This window comes from Colobus angolensis, unplaced genomic scaffold (assembly GCF_000951035.1).
Source record: "Colobus angolensis palliatus isolate OR3802 unplaced genomic scaffold, Cang.pa_1.0 Scaffold142, whole genome shotgun sequence".
NCBI lineage: Eukaryota > Metazoa > Chordata > Mammalia > Primates > Cercopithecidae > Colobus > Colobus angolensis.
The window spans coordinates 5568646-5593300 of record NW_012114511.1 but is presented as its reverse complement, the minus strand read 5'-3'; the positions used below and the strand labels follow the sequence as shown (position 1 = coordinate 5593300).

The 24655-nt window shown below is 42.9% G+C and overlaps 1 protein-coding gene across 3 annotated transcripts in view; it reads right to left on the bottom strand.

The window, feature by feature from the left end:
* Positions 1-24655, bottom strand: part of CYSTM1 (cysteine-rich transmembrane module containing 1) — a 71481-nt gene extending 46826 nt beyond the window's left edge. For 2 of the 3 annotated variants that reach the window (XM_011935342.1, XM_011935344.1), the window contains exons 1-2: positions 24487-24655; positions 4956-5162 (exon numbers count right to left, since the gene is read on the bottom strand). In XM_011935342.1, coding sequence (XP_011790732.1) covers positions 4956-5142 — 187 coding nt within the window. In that variant the 5' untranslated portion in view covers positions 5143-5162; positions 24487-24655. The remainder of the gene's footprint in view (positions 1-4955; positions 5163-24486) is intronic. The other variant, XM_011935343.1, reaches the window with a different exon arrangement.

The following is a 24655-nucleotide window of genomic DNA, read 5'->3' as shown; positions in this document are numbered from 1 at the left end:
ATAGCATTAGGAGAAATACCTAATGTAGATGACAGGTGCAGCAAACCACCATGGCACATGTATACCTATGTAACAAAACTGCATGTTCTGCACATGTATCCTAGAACTTAAAGTATAATAATAATAATAAAAGAAAATGTTCTGGAATTATGATAGTGATGATGGTTGAAAAATTCTGTTGATATACCAAAAACCATCGGATTGTACAACTTTAAATGGGTAAATTGTATGGTACATGAATTATATCTCAAATATACCAAAAAAAGAGGAGGAGGAGGGAGGTGATATCTGTTCCCCCTCCTGTTGAAAGTGGCTGGCCTTGAGACTCATTTTGAACACTAGAATAAGGGGTAAGTGATACTATGTGAGTTCTGGGCCTAGCCCAAAATCCTGGCAGCTTCCACTTTCACTCTGTTGGAAGCTAGCTGCCATGTAAAGCAGCTTAAGCTAGACCACCCAATGATGACAGACTATGTGCAGAGAGAGGCCTCGTGGAGGTAAACCAAGACCCTAGTCGTGTGAGTGAGGTCATCTTGGATAGCTTATACCCAGCCAGGCTGACAGCTGAATTAAGTAACATGAATTACCCCACGAAAGATCACACGAAGCAAGAAGAGCCTCCCAGCCAACTCAGAGAATCATGAGAAATAATAAATCATTGTTGTTTTAAGCCAGTGAGTTGGGGGTGATATGTTATGCAACAGATAACTGAAACACAACCTTTCTGAGTCTCAGATTCCACTTCTATAACATGGGACTGATACTATGGGGTTGTTGTGAAGATTACATAAAGCTAACACCAGCATGGTGCTCAACAAATACTAGTTGTTATTCTTAAAAACCACCCAGGAGATCCTTGACATAATCTGCAGGTATGCTCTTCTGGGAGGCCTTATTCCCACAAGCACTTGCTGCTTTCAATCACATGGCTTCCAAGAGGTTGGCTTCTTAAAAAAACAAAATTGGGTTTTCTTGCTACAATCTCTGACACATGAATTCTGAATCATAAACAGATGACCAAGGAAGGTTCTGCTTAGGTTAGCCATTTACCCAACCCTGCTCATCCATTCATCACACCTTTATTAAGCCCTAACTAATTACCAGACACCAATTAAGGATAAAGGAGATCCTCCTTCCTTTGAAAAATAAACCATTTCTACCTATGTATCTATTAACATAATATGCTACACACTTGAACTTGAGTGGAGAGAGAAAGTATCTACAGTAGTAGATAAATCTAAAATCATTCAACTGGAAAGAAAAAGCTTAAATTTCCATATAGAGCTCATATACACAGCATGATAACACATAATTCTGACTGGGAATCCCACAAGCAATACCAGAGCAAGGAATGAAATGGGTCCCTAAAGGGTTCATCCCTCAGTGAGGCTATATCCTTCCAAGAGTCCCATTTACAGAACATGGACCCCAGGTGACAAAATTTGACCACTTAGCACTACCTGCTATGTTTTGGTGCAGAAAGGATCTGGGCAGTTAACAATTCACAAGCTAACGACAGAGAAATAAATTCCTGGGTATATCCGTAGCGAAGGATATTAAACAGCTTTCAACTGCATTTGTGAAATCAATCATGATTGGTAACACTGAACTAAAGAGGCTTTTAACCCTAAAAAGAATTAAGAAATTATTTTTCATCAAAAAAGCTGACATCAATACTTAAATTATATGAAAGGTAAGAAAGATAACCAAATCTGTATTTTCTGCATGAACAGTGGACAAAGTCCACTGAACCTAGGAAGCACTTATTCTAAACAAACTCAATAAAGTTCTAAACTCATCAAATGCTAGTTAGAGAGTCAGTATAAACAATATTGGCCTAGAAATGGACAGGAAGACCATGAGGGCTATAGGTGAAAGAACTAACACCAGGCAGGCACTGGGCTGAGTCTACCAGATAACTCAAATGCTGGGCTATCTTTCTCTGCTGACATATAATGTATAGCAAAGTACACAAGTCATAACTATCTATCTTGAAGAATGTTTACATCAAGATTAAGATACAGAATATTCCTAACACCCCAGAAAGTTCCTTTGTTCCCATCCCAATGAATAACCAGTCCCACCCTAGTTTCCCAACTCCACAGCCAGGAGTAACCATTATTTTGATCTCTGGCATCATACATACTTTTTGTCTGTTTTTGAATTTCACATAAATGGAATCATACCCTATGTCGTCTTTTATGCTTTCTTTTATTCATCACAGGGTTATCTTATTTTGAAGCAGAAAACCCAGAAGCTGAGGTTTATTTTCAGAAAATGTTTCTCTGATGTCACAGGCCTGAATACCAACTACTCTGATTACACTGGTTATACTTCCTGCCCTCTTCCGAGCATGCATTATAAAAACTGTTACAACAGAACACAATTTTGGATTGCAAAAGTTTCCTTCCAGATAAATTAAATTATTTAAAGGTATTCAAATATTCTATTCAATCTTAACAGAGTATAAGCTTTGCCACTATAAAAGCATAATCTTTTCCATGAATGTAAAATTCTTATTCTAGAGAATCATCAAGTCCTAGAATAAAACTAACCAGCAATTCTGTTATTACTTTTGATTAGTAAAGAACTAAATGGCAGGAAAATCTCTCAGAGGAGGCATAAGGCACTAAATTCTGATGAATGTGAGTCAGCTCAGAAAAGGCAGGGAGGAACAACAGTACAACAATAAATTATAAGTACAGATTTTGGCCAGGCACGGTGGCTCAAGCCTGTAACCCCAGCACTTTGGGAGGCCGAGACAGGCGGATCACGAGGTCAGGAGATCGAGACCATCCTGGCTGACACGGTGAAACCCTGTCTCTACTAAAAAATACAAAAAAACTAGCCGGGCGTGGTGGCGGGCGCCTGTAGTCCCAGCTACTCGGGAGGCTGAGGCAGGAGAATGGCGTGAACCCGGGAGGCGGAGCTTGCAGTGAGCTGAGATCCGGCCACTGCACTCCAGCCCGGGTGACAGAGTGAGACTCCGTCTCAAAAAAAAATAAGTACAGATTTTGAGGCCAAGCTATCAGTATTCTAATCTGGAAAGTGCCCCTTGTAGCTAGGTGACCTTGGGCAAGTCATTACTCTAACTTTGTACCTCTATTACATCACTATAAAATGGGAATAACTTCATAGGGTTGTTGCAAGGATTAAATGTTAATGTATATAAAGCACTTAGGAGACCATGTGACATACAATAAGCACTTTTTGTTTTTTGAGATGGAGTCTCACTCTATCACCAGGCTAGAGTGGATGGTGTAACCTCAGCTCACAGCAACCTCTGCCTCCCAGGTTCAAGCCATTCTCCTGCCTCAGCCTCCTGAGTAGCTGGGACTACAGACGCATACCACCATGCCTGGCTAGTTTTTGTATTTTTAGTAGAGACGAGGTTTTGCCATGCTGGCCAGGCTGGTCTTGAACTGACCTCAGGTGATCTGCCCGCCTTAGCCTCCCAAAGTACTGGGATTACAGGCATGAGCCACCGTTCCTGGCCATAATAAGCACTTTTTAAGAATTAACTATCTTGGTCAGGTACGGTGGCTCATGCCTGTAATCCCAGCACTTTGGGAGGCCAAGAGGGGTGGATAATGAGGTCAAGAGATGGGGACCATCCTAGCCAACATAGTGAAACCCCATCTCTACTAAAAATACAAAAATTAGCTGGGCGTGGTGGTGAATGCCTGTAGTCCCAGCTACTCGGGAGGCTGAGGTAGGAGAATCGCTTGAACCCAGGAGGCGGAGGTTGCAGTGAGCGGAGATTGCGCCACTGCACTCCAGCCTGGTGACAGAGCAAGACTCCATCTCAAAAACAAAACAAAACAAAACAAAACAAAAAAATCAGTTATCTTAAAAAGCTGAAAGGGGCTGGGCACAGTGGCTCACGCCTGTAATCCCAACACTTTGGGAGGCCGAAGCAGGCAGATCATGATGTCAGGAGATTGAGACCATCCTGGCTAACACAGAGAAACCCCGTCTCTACTAAAAATACAAAAAATTAGCCAGGCGTGGTGGCAGGTGCCTGTAGTCCCAGTTACTCGGGAGGCTGACGCAGGAGAATGGTGTGAACTCGGGAGGTGGAGCTTGCAGTGAGCCAAGATCGCACCACTGCACTCTAGCCTGGGCAACAGAGCAAGAGTCCATCTCAAAAAAAGAAAAAACAAAAAAAAGCTAAGAGGGCTATTAAGAGAGCAGCTATTCTGACAACCAAAGGGCTATAAAATAGTGACCAAGACATCTAGCACAGTGCTCCTCAGATGTTTTATTTTTAATCCTCCATAGACTGATACTTTCTGTAAAATGCAAGATTACATGCTTGGATGTCACAGCAACACCAAATTGCTCTAAAAGTTTCTGAATGTTTACTCTCACTTTCTGTACATATGATATAGTCCGTAACTATTCACTGTTCATTGACTGGCATTTGTCTACAGACTGAACTTTGAGTAACACTGTTTTATAGCACACAAGAAGGACTCAAGAGCCTCCTGAAAACTCAACTGGAAGGTTAAATAGAATTATGAAAACATTTAGTAAGAAAAAAAAAAAAACCTAGTAGCAGGGGCAAGAGGATGACTTGAGGGTCAACAAGCTGACAGATAAAATAAAACTCAAAAGGCTAATTACTAAACCTAAAATACAAAGCTTGCTGCAGAGCAAAGACCCAACTGCTAATTCCCTCCCTACCCCCAAGTGCTCTAAAGGGTGGCCCTCAGAAAACACGTTGGCCAGGAAGTCATCAGCCCCAGAGGGGACAAGAAGTGTGAATGTAGTAGGCAGAGCTGACTTGGGCCTCTTTTCAGGAGTGAGAATCCACCCTAAGCCATCATCAAGCTTTGGGGACATCAAGCACAAGTTGCAAAGGCTGGAAAGAGTTTCTTCTCTGCCAAAGAAAACATGCAAACATTTCCTTTGGTGACACAGGACTATACACCCACATATTCAGAGACACACACCTGTGGTTTTAGGAGGCTCCTGAGGTCCACCCTGCCAGCCGTACTGTGGGTATCCTTGGTAGGGGTACCCTTGAGGAGGTGGGTAGGGTCCCCCCATAGGTCCTGGACCCATTGGTTGTGGCGGATAAGGTGGGTATGGGGCCGTTGGACCAGGGCCCGGATATGGTGGAGGGTTCCCTTGGTTCATCGGGGACCTGTAAAGTGCACCTAAGAGACAAAAAGAATGAAAATTATTTGCATTTAACTGTAGAAATCATCAGGAATAAAATTCTAACCCATAAGATCATTTACAAAATACCTTCAAGCTATATCAAGCCTTGTGCAAATCTCTAGCTCTGCTCATTTTGTTTCCTTCTCACCATCACTATAATTGGCAATTATTTTATATATTTATTTGCTTTTTGTCTATTTCCTCCACTAGACTGTAGGCTGTGACAGTAGACATCAAGTAAGTTTTAGATCACCACCATGTCCCTAGAGCACTGCACAGTACCTGGTACAAGGCAGTCCCTAAATAAATGTGTTAAATGAATAACAAGATATTTTGTTTTTTAAATCCTCTGAAATGTCCATAAATGTGATTGGAGAGCTTTAAGAAAGTGTTCTAACAGCACTAACTATAAGTCACATCAGTGGATGCTGATCCACTACTAGAAGCCCTCCAATCAACAGGGTTGGGCCACAGTGGGGACTTCTAACAAGCAGCACCGGCAGCAATGACCAACCAAAGTTTGTAACCATCACCACTGCTCTGGGGATTGGGGTGATCTGGTTGTTCTCCCCAGACCTGCTGCTCTGAACAGTTGGACAGCGCTGTCTATAGAGAATGCCAAGCGTCTCCTCTGCCCATCCAGGCCCCTGAGACTCTGGGGGGCTCACCACGAACACTTATTTGTGTTTATAGGACCCTGTCCTCCGTGGTTTGCTTCTGTGAGGGAAGCCATGCTTCCCAGCCCCCAAGCCTGTTAATCATTCTCTTGATTGGGCTTGAAGTTCTCAGGGCCAGCATCTTGTTTCTGTTATCTCTTTAAGCTCCACAGTGCCTGGCATGGTGACTTTCAGATTAAAAACAAACAAATGGCCAGGTGTGGTGGCTCACACCTGTAATCCTAGCACTTTGGGAGGCTGAGGTGGGTGGATCATGTTGAGATTGAGACCATCCTGGCTAACATGGTGAAACCCCATCTCTACTAAAAATACAAAAAATTAGCCGGGCATGGTGGCACGTGCCTGTAGTCCTAGCTACTCAGGAGGCTGAGGCAGGAGAATCACTTGAACTCGGGAGGTAGAGGTTGCAATGAGCTGAGATCGCGCCACTGCACTCCAGCCTGGGCAACAAAGCGAGACTCTGTCTCAAAAACAAACAAACAAACAATTACTGGGGAATGCAAAGTATAAACTCTATGAATGACTCACTTAAACAACATGATATCATCTGTCATACTGCTGCCTTGTACTGTTACCCATATCTTACATCAATAGTTAACTTTTTACCTATTTGGGTGTCTTCTATCCCCAACCAAATAGTAGGGAAGAGTCTCAGATTCAAAATGTAATAATTTCACTATTAATTATTTTCCATAATAGGCAATCAATAAATTCCTAAGTGACTGTATTATATAAAGGACAGAATAGTCATAAATAGTCTAGGTTCCCTAGAAAATCTGGATTATAGTTGCAGTGGACTTTGCTGGTTGCCCACACAACATCCATATTCTCCCCTCCTAACAGTAGTCAGGTTTCCAGGTAGATCTCTGCCCATTCTTCCTGTAGTTCATGTGCTTCAGGGAAAGCTCATACCATCCAGCTCCAGGGTGAACCCAGTCTATCTAAGCCAATCGGGGTCACTCTCTCCACTTTTTCATCATGATTGATTCAAGGAATTCAGGACTTACTCCAGATGCAAATGGCACTCCCTGGCCACTGGGACTGGTTCTGAAGTGGTTCAATCAGTAAAAAGCTTGGACTCTTTTAACACACTCCCACCAAACCTTCCCTTCCCCTGTACAAAGGTATACACAAAGTCTAGGAAAGATAAGGCCTACAAAATTACTGACAGCAAATCTGCAGCCCTGAGAAGGAGCCAGCTTTAAGATTAAGTGGGCCACTCAGAAAGGCAGAGCAGAAAAAAGGGAAGAAATGGCATTCTGGATGACTTTATAACAACTCATAAATCAAAGACTAAAGCCTGGCCTAACCTAAACTACCTCTACAGAACTTCCAGTCCTGGAAACCGATGGTAAGGTAAGGTAATGAACCCTTCTGGGTAACATTCACAAATATACATTTATTAAGTGCTTTCTTGACACTGGACTAAGTAGTGAGGTATAGAGCTCAATATGCCTCAAACCCTACCCTTGGGCAACTGGTTGAAACAAACATAAGGACAATGATTTTTAGAAAACGTGGTAAACAGACGGCTGGGTAGCAGTAGGGGCTTAAACCTAGTACAAAGAGGTGCTGATGGAGAGAGTGTCATTTGAAGGAGTGTGATTATAAATTGAAACTCTATGTTATGGGATCAAATAGCTTGAGGGTCTCTATTTCAACCATATCTGTATTGTCTCCCATTTTTGACACCACCTTCTTTTTCCAGGGCCTGAAAAGGACTCAGAAAAAAAGTAGAGTTCTTTTCCTTTTCTGCTCTCTGTCTGCAACTGGCAACACACCCTGACCTAGGAACCCTAATGCAAAGGCTCATGGTGATTAACACTACAATTATCATATGAATTTGGATAAAAGCAAATGCATTTTTTTCCTCTCTCCTACCAGGAAGGCTGTAGAAAGCCTAGTGAGCCCTGGTTAACACAGAAATCAGTCTCATCAATCACCATATGGCCATTCCATTATTTATTTTTAAATCACACAAGTACAATACAGTTATCATAACTACTTCTGTCCTGAAATTCAGTGTGTGTAACCTAACTTCATTAAAACTGCAGTTTAACGTAATCAGTTCAACAAGATCATGTAGATCATTCTCACTCTAGCAAAGTCTGGACCTGTATTTCTTTGAAGACATTGTTCATCTAAAAACAATGGGCAGTGAGGAGAAAAAAGAACAGAGTGCAGAACTACTACAACTTCAGACCTCAATGTTTCATGACTTATCTTGATCCATCTGTTTGCACTATCCTGTGCAGTTCTCTCCCTGAGAACCTCAAAGCTCTCTTCCAAGTGTATGTGTCCTCCCCACTTACCCCCTCATCATGTTTCTCTCTCATTTTTGGTATGTATCTTTCTCCATCTGCCTGAGGAAAAAAAAATGTAAGGTCTAGAAGGGAAAAATCCCATGAGTTATTCACAGAGGCATTTATACAAAGGATAAACCACAAAGGTGCTCCAGCTACCATGACCTCCTTCCACACATACACTTTTTCCCTTTGTTCCCAATATAGACAGTCATCTTGGAAGAATAAAAATCTGGATCTATTTTCAGTTTCCTCTAAACAAGAAAAAAATCCTAGTGAGAGAACAGCAAAAGTCACAGAAAGAGCATCTGTGCTGGATGAGAGATCCTAGACCTGGCATTTGAAAAACAGGACTTCATCCAGTGGGAATCTATTGTTCCCAAGCTGGTAAAGAAGCAAAGCAAAGCAAAAAAGATTACCTAACACTGACACAGTATAGTACAAACCACTTTACATAAGCAAAACACAAAAGAGCTTTAAATTTAAGATATGATACTGAACTTTGTAACAAGACTGCTTTCCCTTATAAATTTGGTCAGGTAAAATATAAACCCTACTCTAGTGAAGTGTTTCACTACAGATCAAATGCAAACAGTGTAAACTGTAGCATTAAAGACAAATCAGAGCTCTAAAAGGGACAGCTCAAAAGAGTGCTACAGTCAAGATCCATTAATAGACTGCACTGAACACTGCTATCCCACGATCTCATTCAAGACATACTCAGAGTCACAGGATTGGCAGTCATTCAACCACACAATGAGAAGGGCAGAAACTATTCTTTGGGAAAGTGGTCAATGAAGATAAGACCTTATCAAAGTAGAGATGGAGAAAAAAAAAAATATTTTTCAATGTTGTTATTTTTTAAATTACAAGACACCTGCTAGACAGACTGGCACTAACTCTGCAGACAGTAAAGTGGAAAATTTTCCTCTGGAAAACTTAACAGTCCCAATGGAAAAAGAAATGACAGATACTAATAATTGGGGGGACACCAAAGAAATGACTCGCCAATTACTCCACAGTAAAGCCTATGCACACTGAACTTCTAATGGACTATTTACTGCCTCATACATAAATGAATGGACAAAGATTATCAGACATTGGAGGAAGGCCTCCAACATAAAAAATAGATCAAAACAAAACAGAGGTAGGAAAAAAACAACCTAAATGTCCAAGGAAAGAAAATGCCCAAGAAAAAACCAAGGGTTTTTTTTTTTTTGCAGTTGTTTTAAATTTATGCTTTTGAAGTATGATGTAATACTGTGTAAGAAAAATTTAAAAGCTATATATTCAGCATGTCTCAACTTTCTTTAAAATAAATATGAAAAACAGATCAATAGAGCAGAATAAAGAGTCCTAAAACACAGCCATACAGTACAGTCTTCTAATTTAACAGACAGGCACCACTGTAATTCAGAAAAGAAAAGGTAGTCTTTCCAATAAATAGTGCTGGATTAATTGGATATCCTTGTGTTGGGAGAAATGACCCTTGATCTCCATGCTCATACATAAAAAAATCCACAATATATCACAGAAAAAAAATCACAGCATATCACAGACTTATACAAAAGTTAAACCAATCAAGCTTTTGGAAGAAAATATACCAAATATTCATGACTTTTGCAGTATTTATGTTATGACCCAGAAGCTCTATTCTTAGATATATATATATAGAAGTGAAACAAATGTGTAAGTCCACCAAAAGACTTACACAAGAATGTTCAAAGCAGCTTTATTTATAATAGTCCCAAACAGAAAGCTATCCAAATGTTCATCAACAGTAGAACAGATAATTATATATTTATGCAGTAGAAAGTGACCCCAAAACAATAAATAAAAGAACTATTATTACGTGAAACAACATGGATGAATCCCAGACACAATGGGTGAGCAAAAGAAGACAGACTCAACAGACTTCAATAATACTCTACTTAGTCTGTTTTGTGTTGCTATAAAGGACTATCTGAGGCTGGGTAATTTATAAATAAAAGAGGTTTATTTTGGCTCATAGTTCTGCTGACTGTACAAGAAGCATAGTGCTCACATCTGTTTCTGGTGAGGCTCTCAGGTAGCTTACAGTCATGGTGGAAGACAAAGGGTGAAGCAGGCACATCACATGATGAGGGTGGAGGGAGGTCCCAGACTCTTTTAAACAACCAGATCTCACTTGACTAATAGAGTGAGAACTCACTCATTAGCATAAAGAGGACACCAAGCCATTCATGAAGGATACACCCCCATGACCCAAACACCTCCCACCAACCCACCTCCAAAATTGAGGATCACATCCCAACATGAGATCTGGAGAGGACAAATATCCAAACCATATCATTCTGTTCCATTTATATGAGGTACAAGAAGAGCCAAAACAAATCTGTGGATACTGAAAAGAAAGATACCAAAATAAATCTATGAATACTGAGGAGAAGATACAAGGGAACCTTCAGGAATGATGGAAACGTTCTGTATCTGGAACTGAGTCATGTTTACATGAATACATATGAACGTATTGAGTTGTACATTAAGATTTTCAAACTTTATTGTAAGTTGTACAGTAACAGCAGACAGATATTTTGCTAGAAAAAAATATTTATTGTGGTTTTCCTTGGGTGCTGGAATTGTGGGCAATTTTTGTTACTTATATTCATCTGTATTTCTGAAAATTTCAAGAGAACCTATACAGTCAGAAAAAAGATTAAGTTTTCTTAGTGCTTTCAGATACATATCCATTCTGCCTGCCATTTTTTAATAGCTAGAATGCCACTTTAGCTGGGCTCAGTGGCTCATGGTTATAATGCCAGTGACTTGGGAGGCAGAGGCAGGGGAATCACTTGACACCAAGAGTTCAAGACTAGCCTGGGTAGGGTAACATAGTGAAACCCTCTCCCCCGGCAAAAAAATTAGCAAGCTGTGGTGGTATACACAGTCCTAGCTGCTTGTGAGGGTGAGGTGGGAGGATCACTTCAGCCCAGGAGTCTGAGCTGCAGTGAGCTATGATCATGACACTACACTCTAGTCTCGGCAACAGAACAAGACCCTGTCTCTAAAAAAAAAAAAAAGTTAAAATTAACAAATATTTTTTTAAATGCTGCTTTAAACCTCCTATTCACTTCTGATATACCAATTTGTCTTCTCATTACTTACCTTCTTCTTGTTAACAATCTATTCAAAATCTGCTCTTCACTGCTTTTTAAGGTGATTTTTGTAGTTGCAATTTTATTTTATTTTTTTCCACAAGACACTTTGGTTCTCTAAGGTCTTCAAATGTTTTCTTTCTGCTTCAAACCAAAAAGTCACTTGGTTGGGTACCAGACTTGGGGTAAAAATAACAAATTATTTTGGTTACATACAGACTTCTCTATCTTGGAACCCTTCTTATTATCAAAGCCTAAAGCCATGCTTATCCTTATGTCCTTCTATTTATCTTTCTTGGTAACTCATAAAATTAAAGTTTAAAAACATGAGAGCAGGGCCAGGCACCATGGTTCACACCGGTAATCCCGGCACTTTGGGAGATCAAGGCAGGTGGACTGCTTGAGCCTAGGAGTTTGAGACCAATGTGGGCAACATAGTGAGACCCTGTCTCTACAAAAAATAGGAAAATTACCTGGGTGTGGTGGTGTACATCTGTAGTCCCAGCTACTTGGGGGAGGCTGAGGTGGGAGAATCACTTGAGCCTGGGAGATTGAGGCTGAGGTGAACCGTGATCATACCACGACACTCAAGCCTGGGAGACCGTGCAAGACCTTATCTCAAAAACAAAACAAAACAAAACAAAACAAACAAACAAAAACTATGAGAGCAGATCTTACCCCAGAGACCTCAGTGTCTTTTTTTTTTTTTAAACTCCCCATTAGCTGTTTTTTTAACAAGACCTTTGTAAATAGATCACTTTACATTCTAAGGCCCTCAATACGGCTTGACTCTCACATCTATAATTTTGGGTGTGGTTTGTTCAGGTAAAACAAACAAACAAACAAAAAATAGTTTTAGAATTACTGAGCTGTTTTTTTTTATTTTTATTTTTTGAGACAGAGTTTCACTTTGTCACCCAGGCTGGAGTGCAGTGGCGCGATCTCGGCTCACTACAACCTCCGCCTTCCGGGTTCAAGTGATTCTCCTTTTGCAGCCTCCAGAGCAGCTGGGATTACAGGTGTGCACCACCATGCTTTGGTTATTTTTTGTGTTTTTAGTAGAGATGGGGTTTCACCATGTTGGCCAGGCTGGTCTTGAACTCCTGACCTCAGGTGATCCGCCTGCCTCAGCCTCCCAAAGTGCTGGGATTACAGGTGTGAGCCACTATGCCTGGCCTAGAATTACTGAGTTTTATGCTGCTGTATCATCTCTGGTTTAGAGTTTTCATCAAATTTTGGCGTTGACGTGCTAGTTTATTCCATTCACACAGCCATTTGTTCATCCATAAATACTTATGGGAGCATCAACTATTACCCAGTATTACTGGGTTCCAGGGGCTGTTGAGATAACGGTAAGCAAGAGACAGTTCCTATTCAGGGTATGACAGAGACAGACAATAACACCAGCAATTACAAAACCAAGCTAAGACAGAGGAAGCAGAGTGTACTGTAAGCTCAAAGTGGAGACAACTAATTACTCAGGGAAGTCAGAGAAAGATTCTAGGAGAAGTGATGATCACATGACTAAGCATAAACAGAAATTTGTATTACTCCAAATTTCATACTCTGCAGAGGCAACAATCTGTGCGATGTTTCAGAGAAAAAGCAGAGCACATTTGAGGAACTGACTAGGTTTTTACGCCTGAAGCACACTTCATAGGATGAGGCCAATGGGTCAGCTCATAAACAGCCTTGCTAACAGCAGACTTCTAGGATTGCTGCATCTTCCTTTTCTATCGTTATTCTTTATTTCTTTTAAAAGGATTCATGTAACTTTATGCTTGTTTGTTGACTACTATTGACAAACTTAATAATTCACTTATTTCATGATGTTTATTAAGTACCTACTACATATCAGGTCTAGAGCTGGGGATAAGAGGTAAAGAACTATAGCTGGCTTGCTCCTCTCCTTCAGTACTGCTATTAATACAAATAAAATTATCATTTCAATTTGTCTGCTATTGCATCAGATGGAATATGCTGGAAGTTTTCCAAATTCTAAGGATATGGTGAAGGTAGTTTGACAGAATAGACAAAACTTACTTTGGGAGGTCCAGAAGGCATTTACCTCAAAGTGCTATACAATTTACTAAAACTGAAGTACAAGTAGAAGCCCAAATGACTCCCCAATTGGGAGAGTCATACCACACATACTTGTGAATGTACAGTGAACAGAGGTAAGAAATGATGGTCTCAAATCTTAAACCCAAGACCAAAGCCACAAGAATAGGCATTCCAGAACTGTAGGCCTTCTCCTAGGAAGAACTTGCTGCTGATATGGACACTTTAACACAGGAGCCCCAGGGGGATAGCAATAGCAGGGATTTATAGTTTTAAAGATGGTAGCAGTGCTCCCAGTAACAGTGCAACACCAGGAGACCGCTGATAGTTAGCATAACATAGACAACATATTTCTTTTTACGACTTGCTCAGCATTTTAAACACATTTGCTAGGTATTGTCATTTCCTAAACTGCTCTTCTTTTAGGGACAGACTGGAGGAAGACAACCTGCAGTATTACTCCATCCAAATACTGATTCTGGCCTCAATCTCCCAAATATTATTGGCCATCCCCTACCTCATTTACTATCTCTTGTTTGTCACAGAGTTTTATCAGGCCCTGAGCTATTCTCATATAGTCAATGAATGAATAAGTATTAGAACGTATCTTTTATATCAACATTTTGGCTGTGGTTTCAGAATAACCCCTCTATGGAGTACAAAATGACACACAGCTCAGATACGGGACCTTTCGCCGAACAAGGGCATCAAAGTGCACATGGAAGGCAAAAACTAACAATGGATCATCTATCTCTGAAGGCCCTGGCCTAGAGTGATGAAGAGGTTCAGAGACTATCTTATTTTCCTCTCTCACAAAAAATATCTGATATAAAAACCACACACTGCTTTTATAACTGAGTTCACATGAAGCTAAAAATCTACAAACTATTAAGTAACATGGTTTGCTAACGCCATTCAGATAATTGCTTTAAGCCACTATCCCCAACATTAAGATAACACAAAGATGTAAGTATTCTCAACTTGTCCTGATAGATTAGGAACAGCAAATTCTGAAAAGTCATACCATACCTACATTGATTATCCATAGTTCAGAATTATTAGAAAATATGACTACAGTCAATCTTGTCTTCCTCCAATATTAAACTTGGTAGGTACATTTTAGCATTCTTCCAGACTTAGAAACTTTCTGAGGGAATCCAGAGAAGTTCCCTTCAACAGAGGATAACATATCATCTGCTAAAACTTTTTTTCATAAAGCTTTCTGTAAAGAACCTCTGGTTGGATTCAGGGCTTGGTGCTCTGGAAGATATAACATTTATAAACAGTTCTGGGAAAAAATACATTACTACCTGAAAATATCAACAACTAAAACGACCTACCCTTAGCCACCAGGTATTGGTGTCCCATTCCTCCCTAATGTTTAGAGGGAACAGCCTTTCTTTTTATAGCGTGTCTATCCTTTTTTCTTATAAACTTTTTAATAAAGACATATTTTTTTTTTTTTTTGAGGCGGAGTCTCGCTCTGTCGCCCGGACTGGAGTGCAGTGACCAGATCTCAGCTCACTGCAAGCTCCGCCTCCTGGGTTTTACGCCATTCTCCTGCCTCCGCCTCCGGAGTAGCTGGGACTACAGGCGCCCGCCACCTCGCCCGGCTAGTTTTTGTATTTTTAGTAGAGACGGGGTTTCACCGTGTTAGCCAGGATGGTCTCGATCTCCTGACCTCGTGATCCGCCCGTCTCGGCCTCCCAAAGTGCTGGGATTACAGGCTTGAGCCACCGCGCCCGGCCAATAAAGACATATTTTTAAGTAAAACCCCAAATAAATAAATAAAAACACCCTATCCTTTGAACGAGCAATTCTACCTTTAGGAATTTATCTTATAGATATATACTAGTGCCAGCCAGTATGCAAAAAAAAAAAAAAAAACCAACTTTATACACATGCATATATATTAAATATAATGTTCATCAATATGGGAATGGTTAAATAAACCATGGTATTTCCAATCCATGGAACTGCCGCTATATGACCCTTCAGAAGAATAAGTTAGAACTACCTGTGCTGATATGAAAAAGTACCAATATGGTGGGAAAAAAGCAAATTGCAACACAGTGCATTCTATTACCCCATTTGGATTTAAAAATAAACTTCTGTTTCTAAACCTGAATAGATCACACAGTTACACTAATGAATACAATTATTGACTAAACTGTACATTTATATTATACATACTTTTTTATACATATGTTATATTTAACAATGAAAGTTAAAACCCTTGCTAATCATCTTTAGGTAAAGTCATCATGTATGGTCCTCCGCAAAAGCCAGAGGACTGTCTAGATGCAGTATTCCCCTCTGCATTCAGCTTATAGAAGGGTCCCCACAGGTGAGCCTCAGTCCCTTGTCTAATGGATCCTGGCATTGTCAGCAAACCCTGATTATAATACCTTCCCCACATTTCTGGGACCTGCATATGGGAGAGGAGCACATCTAGCCTCACCCAACCACTCAGTTCAGGGACTCTGGTCAGTACCCCACCAACACTGCTATCTGAAAGCCAGTGGAGAAATGAAGGTTGGCTTCTCCTCAGAAATATAGGGTAGGGATCTCTGAATTACATCTAGTCACTGGGACATATAGGACAGCATTATAATTGGAACTTCAAATAGTCAACCCTCAAAGTGAGAATGGAGAGAAAATGGGGCCCAGCAAGAGAGAGGCTCAAAAGAGAGGGCAGCATTGAACAGAAGGGAAAGGAAAAGGAAAGAAAGCTGTTAACACAGAAAGTGACTTGGGGAATTGAAAGGAGAGGTTAGGGCATGGAGAGAGAGAAAAGGGAAAAACTCTGCCCCCTGCCAAGTTGAGAGGACACACTAGAAAGGGACAGGTCCATCCCTCCCAACAAGCCTGATAAGGCCACTTCCCAGGCCAGGTCCCCCGCCAGCCCGGCCCCTGAAAGACAGGCTCTGCCTGCCTCCTCCCAGAGCATTAGATTAGGCTTTGTGGGAAAGTTGGAATCTTGATGGTTTAGAAAGAGGCCCCTACAGCTTAATGTGCTGGCAATTTAACTAAGCGCTCCTGGTTCCTGATGAAATACCAAGCCAGCCCGGCATTGCTCCATCATGAAAGCGCGCTCTCCTGACCCTCTGAGGGAGCAGCAGCTCAGTTAGCACTGCAGGGTGGCTCTTAATGGACAACAGTGAATTTCACATCAAACCAGGAAGTATCACTTGTACCTATCATGTGCTGCACCCTAAGAGACCATACAACCCAGGGCAGCTCACCCTCCCCCTTTCTTCTATTTTCATAGGATTCTTAAAGGAATAGGCTTTACAGACAATGAAGATAGGAGAAAAAAAAAATTCTAGATGATAGCTTCAGTTTCTATCATTAGCAACATCCACAAACAGTTCTCTATATGTGAAAGGAACTCAAAGTAGTTTGGGTTATTGATTAGTTTAAAAAAAATAGTATTCCTCCTGCCCCCCAAGAAACATTTGAGTTTCCCAGGAGCATCTGAGTTTTCTAAGAGCACACTGGCGCAGAAAGAACAATGTAACACAGCATCAATGAAGCCACACCCCTGGCAGAGGGCCTAGAATTTAACATAGTATCCAGCCTCACCACCACTCAGACCTCTTTTTGGCAAACTTCAGATCAAAACATCAGTGGTTTCATATTGCATTTACCTCTTGTTACCTCCTAGATTCCTCATTCTGTGGCCTTCCTAGTATCATAGAGCTACACAAGTTTTAGGAGAAAGACAGGATTGAAGGGGCCCTCTCTGAGGGCCTGCTTATCCAAACCATCCTACCACCCATCTACTGCTGCCTGAAAAACTCACTATTAGTGAGTCATATCTTTGGGTAAAGGCCGTATTGCCCCAAGTGGGATATGTGCAACTTGGGGAACATGGACAAACAACTTCAATAGTTTATACCTTCTATTTGTGACAGGTCATATAATAGTTATCAGTTTAAGGCAATGATATTGTTTCCCTTTTAAACAAATTTTAAGGTTTTAAAAAATGGGTCAACTTTAAGAAAAATGTTAAACAACAGTACAGATGACATAAAGATACGAAAATATCATGTAGAGGAACACAAATGAAGTGTGAAAAACACTAGGGTTTCCACTTTCAAGACCCTCCCTTTAAATACAACTACCTAGCCGAAGGTGGTGTCACACACTTTGGGAAGCTGAGGCAGGAGGATCCCTTCAGGCTAGGACTTTGAGAACAGCCTAGTCAACATAGCAAGACCTAGTCAGCATAACAAAAAATACAGACGGGGGTCCTGCTATGTTGCAGTGGCAGTGCCCCCGTGGCTCTTGCAGGTGCAGCAGCTCATGCAGCAGTATTGCTTGAGCTCAGGAGTTCGAGACCAGCCTGGGCAACATAGTGAGACTCCCATCTCTATAAAATAAAAATAAAAAATTAACCAGGCCTAGTGGTGCGGGCCTGTAGTCCTAGCTACTCAGGAGACTGAGGTGGGAAGATCGTTTGAGCCCAGGAGTTTGAGCCCAGGAGTTTGAGCCTGCACTGAGCTATGATCATGCCATGCACTCTAGGCTGGCAGACTGTCTCCAAATCAAAATAATAATCAGTAAATAAATACAATTATTCCTCATTAGTTTCTCACATAGCCACCACCAGACATTAAAGGTCACCAAAAATTCAACAAAGTTAGCAGAGCCAGAAGGGTGCAGAAACTGCAATCAAAGATTAGACTGGCTTTAGAGAGGGTGGTGCTGGGGAGGGAAGGTTGTTAGTGGGGAAGAGGCGGAAGGGCAAAATCTGGAGTGTCCAGGAAGTTAGTGGCAGCAGGAAAGCACTAAGTATTCGACTTAACAATAAGGGCTCACGGAGGCCGGGCGCGGTGGCTCAAGCCTGTAATCCCAGCACTTTGGGAGGCCGAGATGGGCGGATCACAAGGTCAGCAGATCGAGACCATCCTGGCTAACATGGTGAAACTCCGTCTCTACCAAAAAATACAAAAAACTAGCCGGGCGAGGTGGCGGGCGCCTGTAGTCCCAGCTACTCCAGAGGCTGAGGCAGGAGAATGGCGTGAACCCGGGAGGCGGAGCTTGCAGTGAGCTGAGATCCGGCCACTGCACTCCAGCCTGGGCGACAGAGCGAGACTCCGTCTCAAAAAAAAAAAAATAAAAAAAAAATAAGGGCTCACGGAATAGGCACATTCTTACAAATGTCCCTCTCTTCACACACTTTCTCCCCAACTGATTCTGCCCAAGATTCTGAAACTGAAAGCTGACTGGTAAAGTACTGCATGCAGCATTAAACATTTAACATGGCAGAAGTCTAGCACCATTTCCCAGGTCTTCCTCTCCCCAAATGTCTTTGTAGTTTAACTGTTTCCCATCCCTACTTTTATCTGAATAAGCAGCATGCCTAGATAGTTTTCAGTTATGATGTTTTCTGAGCCAATGCTCTTGAGACTGGCTAATGATTCTTTAGCACAAATAATCAGGAAACTAGTGACAGGCACCTCTGAATAAGGCATTTACTCTTCAGTGAGTAAATCAGGTAGATCAAACCCTCCTCCTACCATGACTATCAATATTCTCCCTTAAACTATTTAATGAAAAGAGTTCAGAAAAATATAAATCATCTGTTGTTTTTGGCAAAGTCATACCACAAGCTTGCTGCCCACAGAGAACGGATTCAAACAATTTGTCTCCTTTGCTTTAGATGTGAGGACCTATCCAGTTTCCAAGATCTGGCTTTGAGGCCTAAATCAATAATAATATTCCACATACATCTCCTAAAAGCTACAAAGGAATCATTCCAAGCTCACTTCCTTTTGAAGATCCCTTTGTGTAGTGCCCAAAGTGGTGTGAACCTTTTTGGTTGTAAAGTGGGAGGGTCAGCTCGTGTTCAATTCCCTTGCTTTATACTGCTGCTGTTTAATTGCTGACTCCCATTTTATAGCCAAGCCAAATAGTAGCCTTGGCCAAGCGTGAGGAGCTTGGAAGCCTGAAACATGGCACTCAGCTAAGCCTATAGAAAACAGAAAGCCTTTTCTGTCAGAATTTCCCTCATGAGAGAGAGCTTGACCTGGCCAACAAATGTCAGAAGTCTAAAAGATGGATGTTGTAGTTCAGTACGTAGTGTCCCTGGGCACATCAGCAAGCACTTGAATCCTACTACATTGAGTGACAGGACCGGCGGCCTGACACAGGTGAGGGAAATTTTAAAAGATGACTATTTCACTCCTCATCCAATTTAGCGAGCAATATTACTCCCTTTCATCTCTGACCGGCTTAATAACTAACTCCTTTGAGGGCTGTGACACTTTCTGATAATACTCTTGCTGTTAAAAAGGATGCTAGGTCAAAGGCTGCCAGTCCCACAGCCTTCTGTGTTACTGGTTTACTCCAGGCACTCCAAAAAAAAAAAAAAAAAAAAAAAACACACACAAGACCAGTTTAACAGAGACTAAAAGAAAAAAGAGAGTGAGGCTGGGTGCGGTGACTCACATCTGTAATCCCAGCACTTTGGGAGGCTGATGTGGATGGATCACCTGAGGTCAGGAGTTCAAGACCAGCCTGGCCAACATGGTGAAACCCCGTCTCTACTAAAAATACAAAAAATTAGCCGGGTGTGGTAGTGCACGCCTGTAGTCCCAGCTACTTGGGAGGCTGAGGCAGGAGAATCGTTTGAACCTGTGAGGCAGAGGTTGCAGTGAGCTGAGATCATGCCATTGCACTCCGGCCTGGGAGACAAAGCAAGACTCTGTCTCAAAAAAAAAAAAAAAAGAAAAAGAAAAGAAAGAAAAAAAAGAGAGTGAACAATCTGAGCTTTACTATTTATATATGAAATACAAACAGGAATTTAGTTAGCCTCAGGCTTCCAGATTTTTATTTTTATTTTTGAGACAGAGCCTCCCTCTGTCTCCCAGGCTGGAGTGCAGTGGCACGATCTTGGCTCATTGCAACCTCTGCCTCCTGGGTTCAAGCAATTCTTGTGCCTCAGCCTCCTGACTTAGCTGGGATTACAGGCGTACGCTACCACGCCCAGCTAGTTTTTGTAATTTTAGTAGAAACAGGGTTTCACTATGTTGGCCAGGCTGGTCTTGAACTCCTGGCCTCAAGCAATCCAACCACCTCGGCCTCTCAAAGTGCTGAGATTACAGGTGTGGGCCACTGTGCCCAGCCATTTTTTTTTTTTTTAAGCGACAAGGTCTCATTCTGTCTTCCAGGCTAGAGTGTGGTGGCGTGACCATAGTTCATTGCAGCCTCAAACTCCTGGGCTCCAGCAATCCTCCTGCCTCAGCCTCCTGAGTAGCTAGGATTACAGGCACATACCACATGCCCAGCTAATTTTTAAAAATTTTTTGGTAGCAATGGGGGGTCTCCTTGTGTTGTTCAGGCTGGTCTTGAACTCCTGGGCTCAAGCGATCCTCTTGCCTCAGCCTCCCAAAGTGCTAGGATTACCGCACCGGGCCTCAGATCTTGATTATAGGCTGATTAGTAACCAAGCCCATAAAGCCCCAGGAAAAACAAAACAAAACAAACAAAAAAACAAAACAAGCAAAAAGGTCAGGCATGGTGGCTCATGCCTATAATCCTAGTGCTTTGGGAGGCTGAGGCAGGCAGATCGCTTGAGCCCAGGAGTTTGAGGTAAGCCTGGGCAACATGGCAAAGCTCCAACTCTACAAAAAAACACAAAAAATTAGCTAGGTGTGGTGGTGCAGGCCTGTAGTCCCAGCTACTCAGGAGACTGAGGCAGGAGGATGGCTTGAGCCCAGGAGGCAGAGGTTGCAGTGAGCTGAGATCACACCACTGCACTCCAGCCCAGGCAACAAAGCCAGACTCTGTCTCAAAAAAATTTAAAAAACCAAACAAGCAAAAAGGCCTTAGATAGCCGGGCATGGTCACCTGTAGTCCCAGCTACTCACACGGTTGAGATGGGAGGATCACTTGAGCCCAGGAGTTATAGACCAACCTGGAAAACACAGCAAGCCCTGTTTCTGAAAAAAAAAAAAAAAAAAAAAGGAAGGCCTCGAATAAGGCTTTCCCAAAAATTTAGAACTTCAAACTCTTTTTAAAAACTTTTATCACATCTCAAAATATACCATTCATCCAAGAAGTAAAATATTCTGCCTTGGAAGAGCTCAAATTTCATATAAGCCTCTCATTAATTCTCCTTGGTACCTCTGTAAGGAGGTACTGACCCGCATTCAAGGTCAAAGAAAGTTTCTGTGCCAAGAAAGGAGTGCCCTGATCAAGGCCTTAGTTGACTAAAGGTGGGCTCAAAATGCTCCATCCCGTACCCTAGCCCTGCCTTTCACCTTAGCCCAGTCCCCCTTAAGAAAGAGCGTTTCTGTTAAAGCCCAGCCCTGTTGTTTATTATAGCTTGTATTTAGGGAAACACACTAACATTTTTTTCCTGACAGTAAAGTCTTAAGTTCTCTACCAATGGGAAAACTTGTGGGGGTGGCAGGGGTGAATGAAAGCGGAAAATTTCCAAAAACTTTTGGCCTACTTAACTTCCCTGACAGCACATAGTTATTTTGTTTGGGAAAGGAGGGGGTGGTGGACTGTTTCTTTCCAAAGGAACCACAATTAGCTGGTCACCTCAAATATTATCAAAGAGATCTGGAAAATAGTTATTTTTCTAAATTTTTTAATGTGGTCAAGACATCTGATTTCCAGCGATTCTTAATATTAACAGGCTCCTGCAAAGCCCCTTAAAAATCACTATCATAATCTCTACTACTCAGCAGGAACACAGGGAGAGAAAACTACTCTGGCCTTTTACACACTTCGGGGCTTCTTTTACAGAGAATGACTTCACTGATCTGATTGGAAGTCTCGTTTCCTCAGGTCTCACCCTGGATTTGCCCTCCTTTGAGTGCTGCACTGGTTTCTATATTTACACACAAACCAGCTGCGGCCACCTTCCTTCACAATTTTCAAACCTGCCTTTTACTGTACAGGATCCCTGGAGGTCCAGTTCTGTTTTCTGGAGTCATAGAAATACAAAATAAATTTCACTACCTCCTAGAAAACAGACGTTGGTAAGTTTCAATATAAAATAGACAGTTCTTGAACCCAGGAGGCAAAGGTTGCAGTGAGCCGAGATCTCAACACTGCACTCCAGCCTGGGCAACAGAGCAAGACTCTGTCTCAAAAATAAACAAATAAATAAAATAGACAGCTGTGTATTTTTTTGGTCATAGCACCAATAAATTTCAGGACCGGGAAAAATCATAAATTACCAAAGCATTCTTTTTCATATAACCAAAATATATTTTTCCTGTTGCTCATGAAATTAAGACAAAATAGCTAACTAACACGCAGCCTTACACTGAGAAACTCAAAGCTGGTAGGAAAGGACTACAGAATTTTTTTTTTTTTGAGACAGAGTCTTGCTCTGTCGCCCAGGCTGGAGTGCAGTGGCGCAGTCTCGGCTCACTGCAAGCTCTGCCTCCCGGGTTCACGCCATACTCCTGCCTCAGCCTCCCGTGTAGCTGGGACTACAGGCGCCCGCCACCACGCCCGGCTTATTTTTTGTATTTTTAGTAGAGACGGGGTTTCACCGTGTTAGTCAGGATGGTCTCGATCTCCTGACCTCGTGATCCGCCTGCTTTGGCCTCCCAAGGTGCTGGGATTACAGGCGTGAGCCACCGCGCCCGGCCAGGACTAGAGATCTTTGATTTACAATTAATAAATAGTATGGGACTCCTTTCAGATCACCCAGTGCCCCATATGAATGTTTTCAGTGCTGGTTCTCCTTTAATAACTTCCCCCTATTAAATCTCTTACCAGTCATTTGGGGTTTGGATTTCACCGTAGGTATAAGAGGTGTTTGTAAGACACTCTGAAACCTCTGAAGGGCAAAGTGTTGTGGACGCTATAACCTCCCTGCATACTGAGGGGGGCATAGCTCTCAATCAGTCATTAAATCCAGTCAAATGAGATACTCGAAAATGAGCTGCCCTTGGGTGGGTCCTTTCATAAGAAGGAATTAAAAAAAAAAAGTCTGCTAACATGATTACTCCACAAAGTTTACATGTATCATATTGTATAAATCTATAAATATGTACGATTATTTTTTGTTAAATTTTTAAAGATCTGCCAACAACGGCTGGAGAAGGCACCTGGCTGCCTGAGCCCCTACCTTTGTCAGTTACAAGTATTTCATAAGCAGGGTTCGAGGCATCCCATCAGAGAAGAGTGTTGTCACCTTTCTGCCGGAATGTCACACCAACTTCCTCAGTATTGCCCTCACACCAACTTCCTCAGTGTTCCCCCTACCCCAATCTAGCCAACGTTTCAATGGCTCCCCACAGCACACAGTGCCTCTCAGCTGGGCACTCAAGGGTGCTTTCCTAACCCTCCCTAACCTAATTCTCCAAAGATTTTTCCCCCCCAAAACAGCCCAGCAGACGGTCCAGTTAGTCCCCAAATCGTTTTTCCTCATGGGCTCCTTCCCCAGGGGTCCTCCCCTCCTTCTCTCCCCCCTGCAACCTCCACTGCTACCGGGAGATTAGTTCCCACCCGTCAGGACCCCGCTCAGATTTCACTTCCTCCAACAGGTCCGCTCAGATCCCAATCCACGGCTCTCAACAGCAGCCGGGATTCCTTTCCCCCGCAACGCCTTCTCTGAACACCCCGGCCTCCGAGGGTCGGCTTCGCGTCCCCTAGTTTCTTCCAGTCACTAGTTACTTCCGCTCCGCTCCCACCCGCGGGACTCGCGACCGGCCCCCTGCCCCCGGCTGGCCCAGCTCGGAACACGCAGAGCGGCGCTTCAGAAATGGCAGCTCAAGGCAAGGAAATCCAGAAGCCTCCCGCGGACGTCCCCCGGGCCGGGGTGTGGCAAGCCCCGCTCCGAGCCCCGCCGACTCCTCGTGAGACTAGAACCGCAGCAACGCGGAGCCCCTGTGAGTCCACTGCCGGGACGCGCGGCGCGGCGACCAGGAGCCTCAGAGTAGCCGCGGGGCGCCAGGAGGGATCCAGCTGGCGGCAGCCGTTTCCCTGCCTCCCTGCCCCTCCCCAGGGACTGCGCGAACCCCTGCCTGAAACCGGCCCGCCTGGGTGCCCGCCAGTTCTCAGGGCGCTCTCCGGGGAGCCCGGGTACGCACACAGCCCGGGACGCGCCCTGTCCGCGCCTGATCCCCGCCCTGGTCCCAGCTGGGTCCGGCCAGGTTCGCCACACCTCACCTCTCCTCTCCACGAACCGACTGGATAACTGTCGGGTCTGGACCTGAAGAGCCCGGACCAGCCCGCAGTAGCCTCGCCGCACCTGTCTCAGAGCGAGTGAGGAGCAGCCCGGCGCCTGACGTCACGGCCGCCCCCAGTGCAGCGAACCGGGAGTCACCTGATCACCCTG